Source organism: Rhincodon typus, chromosome 35, assembly GCF_021869965.1.
Source record: "Rhincodon typus isolate 14 chromosome 35, sRhiTyp1.1, whole genome shotgun sequence".
In the NCBI taxonomy this organism is placed as follows: Eukaryota; Metazoa; Chordata; class Chondrichthyes; order Orectolobiformes; family Rhincodontidae; genus Rhincodon; species Rhincodon typus.
This window is the reverse complement of record NC_063366.1, coordinates 4574058-4588599: the sequence shown is the minus strand read 5'-3', so window position 1 is coordinate 4588599 and position 14542 is coordinate 4574058. Positions and strand designations below refer to the sequence as shown.

The window sequence follows — 14542 nt, the reverse complement described above, 5'->3', positions numbered from 1 at the left end:
AGCAAGCATTACCCTGACATTCCCATAGCTGGTCATTTTAACACGGCATCCTGCTTGCATGCCCCCGTGTATGTCCTCAGCATGCTGCAGTGTTCTAGTGAATCACAGAGCAAACTGGAGGAACATCTCTTCATCAGACCAGGCACTTTACAGCCTTCTGGACTTAATATTCAGTTCAACAGCTTTAAACTGTGAACATTTCTTCCTTTTCTTTCAGCTTGTTATCATGTCCTTTCAGCTTGTTATCATGTCCTCCCCGCATCTCACTTACCATCCTTTCAAGTCTGGCAGGAGACACAACATTGTTCTGCTGTTCTCACATTCCAATCACTTAATCTGAACTGTCAACATTTTTTCTCCACCAGCACTCTGCATCCACTACCTCTTGCCCCCCCACCCAAACTATAGCATAAATGCTGTCCCCTCCAAACACACTTGAGCTCTGATGAACAGTCATCTAGACTCGAAACGTTAACTTGTTCTGTCTCCATGGATGCTGTCTGACCCGCTGTGATCTCCAACATTTATTATTTTCAGTACAGGTTCCAACATCTGCAGTAATTTGTTCTGACATTACTTGTTCAGTTCACCAGCGACTCAGTTGCAACACTTAATTGAAACACAGTTATCTGTTTAAAAAATACACTAGGACAATGTCTAGTGACCTTCTAATGACTATGTGCCATCCAACAGATTGACCTTTCATAATAGCAGGCTCAGATATGTTTTCTAATTTCAGCTGACACAGCAAATTTAACGTTACAATCTACAGATTACTCAGGAGATACTGTCCTCTGCAGCATCAGAAGAATTACAGAAAAGTGACTTCACACAACTCAGTTCTATTGAACAAGATTCACAAGAGGATTTGCCAGCACTGCTTTGTACCATTGACACTGATGCCCTATAGGCTGCTGAAAAGCACTAAAGAACATCCTCAATTTAGTACTCAATAAAATGTTATGGCTCTCATTGTCCATCACATAATCTTATTGTGTCCTCTCACTGTCCGGAGCAATGCATCCAAGGTTTAAACTTCATCCTTTCTCATTGGAATGCAACAAAGACCTCAGACATGAACTGAATGGGAACTTGCTGTGGAAGAGACATCTTCTAGCTTCAGTGGAGGAAGGTGTTGCATTGAAGATATGCTGGACATCTTGAATGGTGTTTTGATTGCATTGAAGATATGCTGGACATCTTGAATGGTGTTTTGATTGGCACATCTAACCAGAGTTGAGTGTTACTCTTCCTCTCAAATCGATATGGCATTTTATTTCATATCAACACCTTTAGATCTCCTGCCTCATGATGTAATCATGAGGTAACCTTTGATTGGAAACACTGCATCAGGAGTCACGGAAAAGCTCTGTAAGTATTAGGTCTACAGCATTCCTCAGTCTCTTCTCTAAAACCATAAGAAATCAGAACAGCAGTAGGCCATTTGGCCTGTTGATCCTGCTCCGCCATTCTATAGGATCATGGCTGATTTGACTGTAACCTTTGATTTCCCGACTGATCAAGAATCCATCTTTGCCTTAAATATACACAAGGACTCTGCCTCCACAGCACTCTGTAGCAAGGAGTTCTAAAGACATATAACCCTCTTCGAGAAGAAATTCCTCTCCATCTCAGTCGTAAATTGGTGCTTGTTTAATCTGAGATGATGCACTCTGATACTAGACTCTTCCATAAGGGAAAACATTCTCTTAGTATTTACCATGTTAAGCCTTTCAAGATGCCTGTATGTTTCAATGAGATCACCTCTCATTCTTCTAAATTACAATGAGTCCCAATCTGTTTAACTTTTCCCATAAAATAATTCCCCCATACCAAGGATCATCCGAGTGAACCTTCTCTGAACTACCTGCAATGAAATAATATATTTTCTTAAATAAAGGGGACAAAACTGCTCACAGTAGTCCAGCTGTGGTCTCACCAGCACATTGTAAAGTTGCAGTGAGATTTTCCTATCTTTATACTCTAACTCTCTTGAAATAAGGGCTAACATTCCATTAGGCTCCCTAATTACCTGCTGTACCAGAATTCTAGCTCTCTGTGTTCATTTTTCAACTCCCTTTGTGTTGCAGATTTCTGCAGTTTTCCTCCATTTAAATAATACTCTGTTCTTTTATTCTCCCCTCCAAAATGAACAACTTCTCATTTTGTCACATTATGTCTCATTTGCCAACCTTTGCCCACTTACTGAACCTATCCATATCTCTTTGTAAACTGTAATTCTTTCGCAACCTGCCTTTCTGTCTATTTTTGTATATGTTTCTTCTCCTCCTGCCTCTGCTTTGTCTCTCTCTCATCAGCTTCACCAGTTTCCCACGCTTCAGGAGACTCGTTGCTGCAGAAATATTTGGATTGACTGTGAGAGACATCCATCAGATAGCCCACCCACTCTGCCCATTCTCTCCTCTTCCTCTTCCAGAGCTGGTTCACTTCCTATAGGGACTAAAAACCAAGTGAGAAGATGGTGAGTGAAGGAACAAGTTTTATACAAATTGTATCCCATAATATCCACACCAATCTTCAGGCAGTCTGACTATCCTGTGGGTAATCAGGGGTGGAAATGTCCCTTATGCTGTGTGAGAAGATCCAGCTGAGAGAGCTGTTTACTCGGTGCTTTGTGCTGAACTGTTTGACTGGAGCTGTGTGTTGGATATTGAGTGTGTTTATTGGAAGCATTTCCCTTCTGATTTCCAGGCTGAGTTTTGTTGATGGTTTATTCCTGAACACGAGAAGGCAAGGTGTAATTATTTGGGAGGTGCAGAGTGTCTGAAGATTCTTACTGATTTCCTGTTGTTGAGTTCTGAGTGTATTAGGAGCTGGTTATTATTTTTTGGACAGCGAATGGTAGGTTCTCTCTGTGTTTTGGGATCTGGATGTTGCCTGTCTTTTCAAATCCTTCCAAAATCTCCCACCGCCGTCACTCTGTAATCTCCTCAGAAAAGGTAACACAGAAAGTTTTGGATTTATATATAGGCATTCACAACCACCAGATATCCAAAAGTGCTGTTGTAATGTTAGAAACGTAGTAGCCAGTGTGTGCACCTCAAGCTGCCTCAAATGCTGTGATAAGGACCGATAATCTGCTCATTAATGGTGTTGACTGAGGAATTGTTATAATCCCAACGAGATTGCTAACTTCTAAAGAGATTTAAATTCCCTTTGAACAATGTTAAGGATTACCCGACAAGATTTTACAAGACGTTTACTCTAACAAACCAACAAACATACCTACTAGGCAAATAATGGACCAATTACAGAAGTATCTCTGGACTCAAAATGTTAAAACTGTTTCCAATTGCAGATGCTGCCAGAGCTACTGAGTTTCTTTAGCAATTTGTTTTTGTTTCAGATCTCGAGCATCCACAATTCTTTGTTTTACAACAGTTTTGCATCTTGCTGAGCAAGTCCCAAATGATCCCCATGATAACCAAACCACTGGACCTGATGCCTAACAGATTTCTACAACACCCAACACCCGATTAGTACAAGATACTCTGTTTATTGTTCAGGCAGTAGTATGATTTAAAATAATTTTATAAATGTCACTTTTACAAAACATTTCTGACTTGGGCCTTCTCAAGAATTGGTGTGTTCTACGTGATAGGTTCTCCCAGCACCTCAGGAGGAAGCTGGGGTTTGATTATCCTTCTAATATTTTGCTGGAAGAGATTTTCACATTTTATCTCATTCCCGTTTGCTGGGCTCCAACATGACTATGAGTGAAATTGCTCATGGGATCACCTTCTCCTGTTATTCAACTCTCAACAATTCTCAACAAGATGTGGCAAGACTGGTAGCTTTGCTCAGTTCTGTTCCTGTGGGGTTGTTTTGCTGTATTTATTACCTGCGGCCTTTCAGTTGTTTCAGTGGCGGGAGTCCGGGAGAAAGCGCGAGGGCAGCCTGGGAAGGTAAGCTTCCACCCAATAAGTTTGGGAATTAACTGGAGTGAGCTGGAATCCGAAGTCCAAACACTGCGGCACATCCGGGAGGGGGAGAAATACCTGGATGGTGTGTTCCAGGAGGTAGTCACACCTGGTAGATTAACTAATGTTAATTCGATCGGCGGGCAGGGACGGCAGTGTGTGACTGCAAGTGAGGCAGGTAGAGGGACCCTGCAGACAGGAACACAGGAGCCGCAGCCCTTGACATTGTCCCACAGGTATGAGGCACTGGCTCCCTGCGTGGATGAGGAACAGGACTGCAGGAAGGATGAGTCAACTGACCATGGCACCATGGTCCAGGACGCCATTCAAGAGAGGGGAGCAAAAAGACAGATTGTAGTGTTAGGGGATTCCATCATCAGGAGGATAGGCAGTATCCTTTGCGAGCAGGATAGAGAATCCCGCATGGTGTGTTGCCTGCCCGGTACCAGGGTGCGAGACACCTCTGACCGGCTTGAGAGGATACTAGAGAGGGAGGGGGAGGATCCAGTTGTTGTGGTCCACGTAGGTACCAACAACATAGGCAGGACTAGGAAAAAAGACCTGTTTTGGGATTATGAAAAGCTAGGAACAAAATTAAAAAACAGGTCTTCAAGGGTCATAATCTCTGGATTGCTGCCCGAGCCACGTGCAAATTGGCTTAGGGAGGCGAGGATCAGGGAAGTAAACACGTGGCTAAAAGAGTGGTGTGGGAAAGAGGGTTTCCTTTTCATGGGGCACTGGCATCAGTTCTGGGACAGGAGGGATCTATATCGCTGGGATGGACTCCACCTGAACAGGGACGAGTCCAGTGTTCTGACCGAAAGGGTAAATAGGGTGGTTAATAGGACTTTAAACTAGTAAGTAGGGGGGAAGGGAGTAGTGAGCGTAGAGGGAGAATAACAATTAATGTAAGGCAAAGCAGCAGATTAGCAGGTGACGAGGAAGCTTCAACTCCATTGAAAATTAGGAAAAAAGTTAAAGGGAAGAACTCAAGAGCTGTTAGTAATGGAGGTAATAGGACCCAAAAAGAAGGTGCAAAAACTGGCATAAGGGCACTTTATCTGAATGCTCGGAGCTTTTGAAACAAGGTGGATGAGTTGATGGCGCAAATCATGGCAAATGGGTATGATTTAGTGGCCATTACAGAGACATGGTTACAGGATGGTCATGACTGGGAGTTAAATATCCAGGGGTATCAAACTGTTCGGAAGGACAGACAGGAAGGTAAGGGAGGTGGTGTTGCTCTGATTTTTAAGGATGATATCAGGGCGGTACTGAGAGATGATATAGGTTCGACTGAACAAAACATTGAATCCATTTGGGTGGAAATTAGGAATAGCAGGGAGAAGAAGTCACTGCTAGGTGTGGTCTATAGGCCACCAAATAATGACATCGTGGTGGGGCAGGCAATAAACATAGAAATAGCTAATGCATGTAAAAATGGTACAGCAATTATCATGGGGGATTTTAATCTACATATCGATTGGTCAAACCAGGTCGGTCATGGCAGCCTTGAGGAGGGGTTCATAGAATGCATCCGCGATAATTTCCTCGAACAATATGTAATGGAACCTACGAGGGAGCAAGCTATCCTAGATCTAGTCCTGTGTAATGAGACAGGAATAATTAATGATCTCACAGTTAGGGATCCTCTTGGAAGGAGCAATCACAGTATGATCGAATTTAAAATACAGATGGAGCGTGAGAAGGTTAAATCCAGTACCTATGTCCTGTGCTTAAGCAAAGGAGACTATGAAGGAATGAGGGAGGAGTTAGCTAAGGTAGAGTGGGAGCAAAAACTTTATGGTGGGTCAATTGAGGAACAGTGGAGGACTTTCAAAATGATTTTTCACAGTGCTCAGCAGAAGTATATTCCAGTGATAAGGAAGAGCTGTAGGAAAAGAGAGAGCCAGTCATGGATGTCTAACGAAATAAAGGAAAGTATCAGATTGAAAAAAAAACATACAAAAAAAGCAAAGAGTAGTGGGAAACTAGTAGACTGGGAAATCTTTAAAGGCCAACAGAAAGCCACAAAAAAAGTTATAAAGAAAAGTAAGATAGATTATGAGAGTAAACTAGCTCAGAATATAAAAACAGGCAGCAAAAGTTTCTATAAATATGTAAATCGTAAAAGAGTGGCGAAGGTAAACATTGGTCCTTCAGAGGATGAGAAAGCCAATTTAATAACTGGGAATGAGGAAATAGCCGAGACATTAAACAGTTATTTCGTGTTGGTCTTCACAGTAGAAGACACAAATAACATGCCGAAAACTAATGGCAAGAAGGTTATAGCAGGCGAGGACCTAGAAACTATCATTATCACTAAGGAGGCAGTGCTGGGCAAGCTAATGGGGCTAAAGTTAGACAAGTCTCCTGGCCCTGATGAAATGCATCCCAGGGTACTGAAAGAGGTGATGGGGGAAATAGCAAATGCACTAGTAATTATTTACCAAAATTCACTGGACTCTGGGGTGGTTCCCGCAGATTGGAAAACAGCCAATGTGACGCCACTGTTTAAAAAAGGAAGTAGACAAAAAGCAGGTAACTATAGGCCAGTTAGCTTAACTTTGGTAGTGGGGAAAATGCTTGAATCTACCATTAAGGAAGAAATAACAAGACATCTAGATATAAATTATCCCATTGGAAACACCCAGCATGGGTTCATGAAGGGTAGGTCATGTTTAACTAATTTGGTGAATTCTTTGAGGACATTACTTGCATGGTGGACAATGGGGAACCTGTGGATGTGGTGTATCTGGATTTCCAGAAAGCATTTGACAAGGTGCCACACCAAAGGCTGCTACATAAGATAAAGTTCCACGATATTACAGGTAATGTATTGGCATGGACAGAGGATTGGTTGACCAGTAGGAAGCAAGGAGTAGGGGTAAATGGGTGTTTTTCTGGTTGGCGGTCAGTGGCTAGTGATGTGCCTCAGGGATCAGTGTTGGGACCGCAATTGTTTACAATTTACATAGATGATTTGGAGTTGGGGACTAAGTGTGGTGTGTCAAAATTTGCAGATGACACGAAGGTGAGTGGTAGAGCCAAGTGTGCAGAAGACACTGAAAGTCTGCAGAGGGATATAGATAGTCTAAGTGAGTGGGCAAAGGTCTGGCAGATGGAGTACAATGTTGATAAGTGTGAGGTCATCCATTTTGGTAGGAATAACAGGAAAATGGACTATGTTTTAAATGGTAAAAAATCGCAGCCCGCTGCTGTGCAGAGGGACTTGAGTGTCCTTGTGCATGAATCGCTAAAAGTAGGATTGCAGGTGCAGCAGGTAATTAAAAAGGCAAATGGAATTTTGTCTGCCATTGCTAGAGGGATGGAGTTTAAAAACAGGGAGGCTATGCTGCAGCTGTATAGGGTCCTGGTGAGGCCACACCTGGAGTACTGTGTGCAGTTTTGGTCTCCTTACTTGAGAAGAGATATACTAGCACTGGAGGGGGTGCAGAGGAGATTCACTTGGTTGATTCCAGAGTTGAGAGGGTTGGATTATAGAATCCCTACAGTGTGGAAACAGGCCCTTCAGCCCAACAAGTCCACACCAAACCTCAGAGCATCCTACCCAGACCCATCCCCCTATAACCCACTTAATCTACACCTCCCTGAACACTACAGGCAATTTAGCATGGCCAATCCACCTAACCTGCACATCTTTGGACTGTGGGAGGAAACCGGAGCAAACCCATGCAGACACAGGGAGAATGTGCAAACTCCACACAGACAGTCACCCAAGGCTGGAATCGAACCCGGGTCCCTGGCACTGTGAGGCAGCAGTGCTAACTACTGTGCCACCATGCTGATTATGAGGAGAGACTGAGTAGACTGGGATTATACTCATTGGAATTCAGCAGAATGAGGGGAGATCTTATAGAAACATATAAGATTATGAAGGGAATAGATAAGGTGGAGGCAGGGAGGTTGTCTCCGCTAGCAGGTGAAACTAGGACTAGAGGGCATCGCCTCAAAATAAAGGGAAGCAGATGTAGGACTGAGGTCAGGAGGAACTTCTTCACCCAAAGGGTTGTGGATCTGTGGAATTCCCTGCCCAGTGAAGCAGTTGAAGCTACCTTGCTGAAAGTTTTTAAGGCAAGGCTAGATAAATTTTTGAACACTAAAGGAATTAAGGGTTATGGTGAGTGGGTGGGTAAGTGGAGCTGAGTCTCAAAAAGATCAGCCATGATCTTATTAAATGGTGGGGCAGGCTTGAGGGGCCAGATGGCCTACTCCTGCTCCTAGTTCTTATGTTCTTATGCTGCTCTTGGCGTTTAGCTCACATATATGTTTCTGTAGTACATTTGTTAGGTTCAAACCTGGACTCTAAAGTATCCTCAGTGTTGCTTCTGACATGTCTATCCACTGGTTTGATGATAACCATGGAATGAGGGCTGTTGAGATTTTGGTGGAATACAATCCTGCTGCTGCTGATGGCTCACTGTACCTCATGGACACCCAGTTTTGGGATCTGTCCATTTCCCTATTCCCTATATGTCTGTTTCCCTCGTGATGATAGATTACTCATTGATCAGTTGGGAGGGAAATGGTAGTTGCCTAGAACTTGTTTGACCTTAACCAGTGAGAGTCAATGGAGTCAATATTGAGTACTTCCCCACCTGCTAATGGGATTCCCAGGGATGGTGATGGAGGACTGTGGGATATTTCCAGATTGATATGATTTGGTGAGTATCACTTCTACTTGACCAGAACGAGGGGCAGCTCTCCTCACTTGGAGACTTGTCCTCAGACCTTGTTAAGAGAAACTTCCCAGCAAAATCTATACTGAGATCACCTTCATCTTATTCTGACACAATGTCAGGATTGTCCCGCTATCTCCAAGTTTTCTCTTACTAATAAACTTTGATGTGATTGGTTATCATTTTTTGCTCGCCACTTCAGAAGGCAGTTTGGTGTCAATCATGTTGTGAGACTGGAGTCACATACAGAACAGACCAGACATTTGTAATGGGTTCTCTTCCCTGAGGGATAATAGTCAGATTTTTATCCCAAGCTGAATGTTTTCATGTTTTTACTTTGATTCTATTTCACAAATTCCAAAATGAATTAAATTCACATTCACAACATGGAGTGGTTGAGGTGAACAGCAGAGATGTCTTGAAAGGGAAACTAGATAAACAGATGAGGGAGAAAGGAACAGAAAGATATGCTGATAGGCTGAGAGGAATTGGGGTGAGTGGAGGTTCAATTGAAGCATAAACACTAAATGGACCATTTGGACAAATAACCCGTTTCTCACTGTAATTCTATGGACATTTTGATTTTTCGGAGGAAGCTTCGCTGTCTAAGACTCTAGCAGCAGAGAACTCAAGTTTTTAGCTCAGCAGTTTGCAGAAGGCAAAATTAAAATCCTCCCTGGGTCTATGTGAGTCCTGATCCTGCTCACTCATGATTCTTTTGACTCATTTTAAAACAAAACACCCAGGGAGAACTCTGTTTACCAATTGTCTGCCTGAAGGAGACATTCCAGTACCACTGCGACAATCCCCTCTGCAAGAGAAACAGCGCCGAACAGATCTCTCTGAAAGGCACAGGACCATCAAATGCCATTTTAAAAGACATTACCTGAAGGCCTCAGCCTTTCCAAAAGGTTTTTGACAGTTTTGCCCAGTTGCTGTGGCTGATAGCTGAACTTGGGATTTGCAGTCTAAGTGAGTGCAGTGTATCTAATTTCCCAGGATAAACCCTTTAGCAGCCACACCAAAGCAGTATTTTCCTCAGCTTCTAGCACTTCTTTCTGCTCAGTATGCTTTCTTCAAATAGCTTAGGAAAACAAGTGGAGAAATTTTAAAGTCTCCATTGAATAAACATATCTCTTTGATTTTTGAAACGTTGAATGCTTACTCTAAGGATAAACCAGGTTTTCACCAACCTGCCACGATCTCATGGTGATTTGGCTGCCCGATTTATGTTCTACCCAATTCTAACCATGGGCCTCATGGTGCCTGGGAAGATGAATGTCTTGATGGAGGCAAGAAAGTTGCCACATTGTCTCCTCCTGATCACTATCCAGTATCCCCGCAGGAAACAGGAACATTCAAGTGAGGAAAAATAAAGAAATTGCATCTGATACTGTCTCACAGGGGAATAGCAGATTGTGGAACAGTCTTTAATTGAAGAGAAAGTTTGACACCCCTTCTCAAAACCTTAAACATCAACTTTCTCCGCCCTCAAAACACTGGCAGCAATGTGACCGATCTGCAAGACACACTGCAGCAGACCACCAATACTGCTTTGAAAGCAACTTATAAATCCACAGCCACCAACTCTAGAAGGATGAGGGCAAAAGATACATGGGACATCACCACTTTGAGGTTCCCCTCAAGTCATTCACTATCTTGAATTAGGACTATATTAGTATTGCTTCATTGTCACTGGGTCAATATCCTTGAACAGCCCTAACCCACTTCCTACCCCAGCACCTCAGCAGCATGAAAGGCAGACATAATCCACATTGACTTCAGCATTTCAAGAAGGTGGATCACTACACCCTTCTCAATGCAATTAGGAATGGGCAGTAAATGTTGGCTGTGCAAATATAAACAAAAAAACACTGAGGAGTTCACTTAATCAGTTGAGGAGTAAGAATTACAGGCATCAAAGTTTCCTTTCCCTGTTTTACAGAAGGATTGCACTGTACAACACCAGAGAATACAGACATCTCAGATAGATCCTGACCATCACCAAAGAAACAACTGCACAACTGTGGGAAGACATCCAGTCCCTTCACAGCATTGCTCAACACAGAGAAGGTTCGGCAGTGAAACCATCATCTGGAAATCGGTCGAGTCAGGGGAGCTTTGACATATCATCAGATCTGAAATTGGTCAGTGGTTCCATTGGAACCAGCCTTTCTGAAGGTTCGCCTGCAGGTGATTGGTCAGAGTGAAACTTGGAAGAAGTGTGAGTTTCTCCCAGTGTGGTGCGAGCTTCAATCATTCATCAAGACTCGTGAACCGCTGACTCATTCCTACAGGGAAGAAGCCATTCAAGTGTGAGGTATGTGAGCAGAGCTCTTTAAGGTATCCTGTCTCTCAAGGTGCATCTGTTAACGCAAGAGCGGCTACATGGGAGATAAACCAATTAAGTGTGAGGTGTGTGATCGAGCCTCGCACATCCATCCAAATTTGAAACTCATCGACGTGTCCACACAGGAGAGAAGCCGTTTGAATGTGAGGTGTGCAAAAAGGGCTTTGCACAAGTATCAGGCCTGGTAAAACACCGGTCCATTCACATAGTGGAGAAACCATTCACATGTGAGGTGTGCAACAAATCACTCTCAACATTAACAAACCTCCATATGCACCAACGTGTTCACATAGGAGATAAACCATTTACATGTGAGGTGTGCGATAAATCACTCTTGACATTACAATACCTCCGTGCACACCAACGCATTCATGCAGCAGAGAAACCATTCACATGTGATGGGTGTGACAAATCATTCTATACATTATCACACCTCCGCGCACACCAACATGTTCACACAGGGGAGAAACCATTCAGGTGTGAGCAGTGCAACAAATTGTTCTTATCACCATCAGATCTCCGTAAACACCAACGTATTCACACTGGGGAGAAACCATTCACATGTGAGGTGTGTGACAGATCATTTTCTTCAGTGTCTGATCTCCGTAAACATGAACGCATTCATACAGGGGAGAAACCATTCAGGTGCTTAATGTGTAAGAATTCGTTCTCAACATTGTTAAATCTCCGTGTACACCAACGCATTCACACAGGGGAGAAACCATTCAAGTGTAAGACATGCAACAAATCATTTACACAGTCAACGCAGCTCCGGGTCCATCAGAGGATACACACGGGGGAGAGACCATTTACGTGCGATGTTTGTGAGAAATCATTCTCACATTCATCAGATCTCCGCAAACATGAACGTATTCACACAAGGGAGAAACCATTCCAGTGTGAGGTTTGTTACAAGTCATTCTTAACATCATTGGGCTTCCTGCGACACAAGAGAATCCACACAACGGAGTAATTGTTCATATTCAATATTATGACAAGACTTTCACCCACTCTCCTGATCTCCGAATGTACCAGCGCATCCACAGAGAGAAACCATTTGGGTGTGAAGTGTATGACAAGGTTTTCACACAGTCACTTTGTATCTCCGGATCCATCAACACACTCACAAATGGAGTAACCCTCTCAGTTTAAATTCTAGAGAAAAGCTTTCACACAGTTGCCAGACCTCCTGGAACATCAGTGAACCATTATGGGAGACAAACCCTTCCAGTGTGATGTGTAGGCCTGGAGGTATTAGATTTTAGTCCAACAACCAGTTCCATACTTCGTTCATGTCATTTACTAACCACATCAAGAAAGCCATTTTAATATCAATGAAACAGGTGACTGTAAATGTAATGAATGAACCTTGACTGAATTATGATTAACAATTGGTGTGATCAAAAATTGCATGAGAAAGACTGGGTTTTCATTTCAGTGTTGATATATGTTTATCAGGATGTTACCTGCCCTGGGCAATTTTAGCTATGAAGCAAGGTTGGGTAGACTGGGTTTGTTTCCACTGGAATGCAGGCGGGCACCCCTGATACAAGTTTATAAGATTGTGAGCGGCATGGATAGAGTGAAAAGTATGAGGCTTTTTCCCACGGTGGAGGGGCCAATTACTAGGGGACACAGGTTCAACACAATGCAGTTGGGGGAGAAGTTTAAGAGATGTGCAAGGCAAGTTTTTCACACAAAGGGTGGTGAATGCCTGGAACGCGCTGCTGGAGGAGGTGGTGGAAGCAGACACAATAGAAGCATCAAGAAGCACCTGGACGAATACATGAATAGGAAGGGAATGGAGGGATATGCGTCCTGTAGGTGAAGACAGTTTTAGTATGGAAGGGCAAAATGTGTAGGTGCAGGCTTGGAGGGCCTGTTCCTGTGCTGCATTGTTCTTTGTTCTTTATATCTATGTAAAAATCTGCTGTAGGACGTGGATTATATTGAAACCTTGATAATGACTGTCGGATAGCACTTTCAGCCCTTGTTGAGTGTGTCTGAATGAATAGAGCATTGTTTGAAATCACATTCAAAACATTGTGAAGCAACTCCACTGTATTCCTGTGTGACACACTGAGATCAGGTTATTTGTCGGGGAAAGAGGGAGCGGGGGTGAGTCTCTACAGACCTGAGTTCCTTCAGCCTATGATATCTTGGTGTAATAATGGTGTGATATGTCATTTTGATTTGTTCAAAGTCTGATGTAAGCTGACTATTGGGTTGTTTGTGTTTTGGCAATCTTTGATATAGATTCATAACTCCCAATAAATTAATTTCTTTATCTATCCCTAATGACATGACTTGTCAGCATAGTGAAATACTCAGGATTCTACTGTAAGTGTCCTGTAAATATACTGATCAATGTCTCTGTGAGCTGGGATACCTTCTCCATCAATGGGTTAATTATTTTCAGTTCACAGAAGGCATTACATTTTCCCAAGGAAGTGTGACTTGTGTGTGCACCACCTTTTCGGGTTTCAGGGTATCTGAAAGCAGTGTGATAATTATCAGATAATCTCTTTTATTGACATTGTTTATAGGACCCACATTACTCTCTGCCCTGCTCTTCTACAACATTAAGTCATTGGGATCTTTTACATGCATTTAAGCAGATAACAACACCTTTGCTTTAACCGAACTGAAAAATGGTATCTGTCAGTGCAGGACTCCCTCAGTGCAGCCTCAGTGTTCAAGTCTCTGGAGTGAGATGTGAACATACAACTTGTCTGACTCACACACAAGAGTAAAACAAACCCAGAGTCAATGATGACTTATAACAGTTTTCTTGTAGTTCTGCTCCAAGGTTATTTACAGAATACTATTTCCTGTATAAATAGGCAGCCTGAAAGTTTGATTTGATTTAAAATGGTAACTAGTTAGACTGCACGTGTCAGTGTTGCCTTTGTGTCTGGGTTCCTGAAACTGTGAAAGGTGGTAAAGTCTCTGAGGTAAGGAAAAGTGAAACTGATGGAGAAAAGTGGGTCGGACAACCATTGATCATCTGAAAATCCCTGTTATTCCTCAATGAGACTTTGCTGCAGTGTACCCTCCCACCACTAGATGCACTGTGCCTGGAGCCCCCTCTTTTCCCAGTTCTGAATCTGAATCATGAATCTGAAAATCTCAGTGGAAAACTCATTCAAGGCAACACAAGTCAAGCTCATTGTTCATCCATCCAACTGTCTTTCCTGTTGCCCTCACAATGTTAGGTAAAATGGTGGTCTGAGTAGAGGAAAGAAATATCACAGAATCCCTACAGAATAGAAAGAGGCCATCTGCACCAACCCTCAAAAGAGGATCCAAATGGATCCAGTGCCCGCCCCTATTCCCATAACCTAGCATTTAGCATAGCTAACCCATCTCGCCTGCACATACCTGGACACCACTGGGGCAATTTAGCATGGCCAATCCATCTAACCTGCACATCTTTGGACTGTGGGAGGAACCGATGCACCTGGTGCAAACCCACGCAGACATGGGGAGAACGTACAAATGCCACAGTGACCCAAGTCTGGAATCAAACCCGTGTCTCTGGCATTGTGAGG

General features: G+C 43.1%; 1 protein-coding gene across 1 annotated transcript; it reads left to right on the top strand.

Moving 5' to 3' along the window:
• Window positions 1-2441: 2441 nt before the first annotated feature.
• Window positions 2442-13289, top strand: LOC109936037 (gastrula zinc finger protein XlCGF71.1-like). Its single transcript, XM_048616844.1, has 2 exons — window positions 2442-2482; window positions 10587-13289. Exon 2 carries the CDS (start codon window positions 11263-11265, stop codon window positions 11962-11964), a length of 702 nt encoding a protein of 233 aa, XP_048472801.1. The 5' UTR covers window positions 2442-2482; window positions 10587-11262; the 3' UTR covers window positions 11965-13289.
• Window positions 13290-14542: the final 1253 nt, after the last annotated feature.

What these genes read in the sequence shown, in the direction of transcription:
- LOC109936037 (XM_048616844.1), top strand. Translation starts at nt 11,263, where the DNA reads ATGCACCAACGTGTTCACATAGGAGATAAACCATTTACATGTGAGGTG.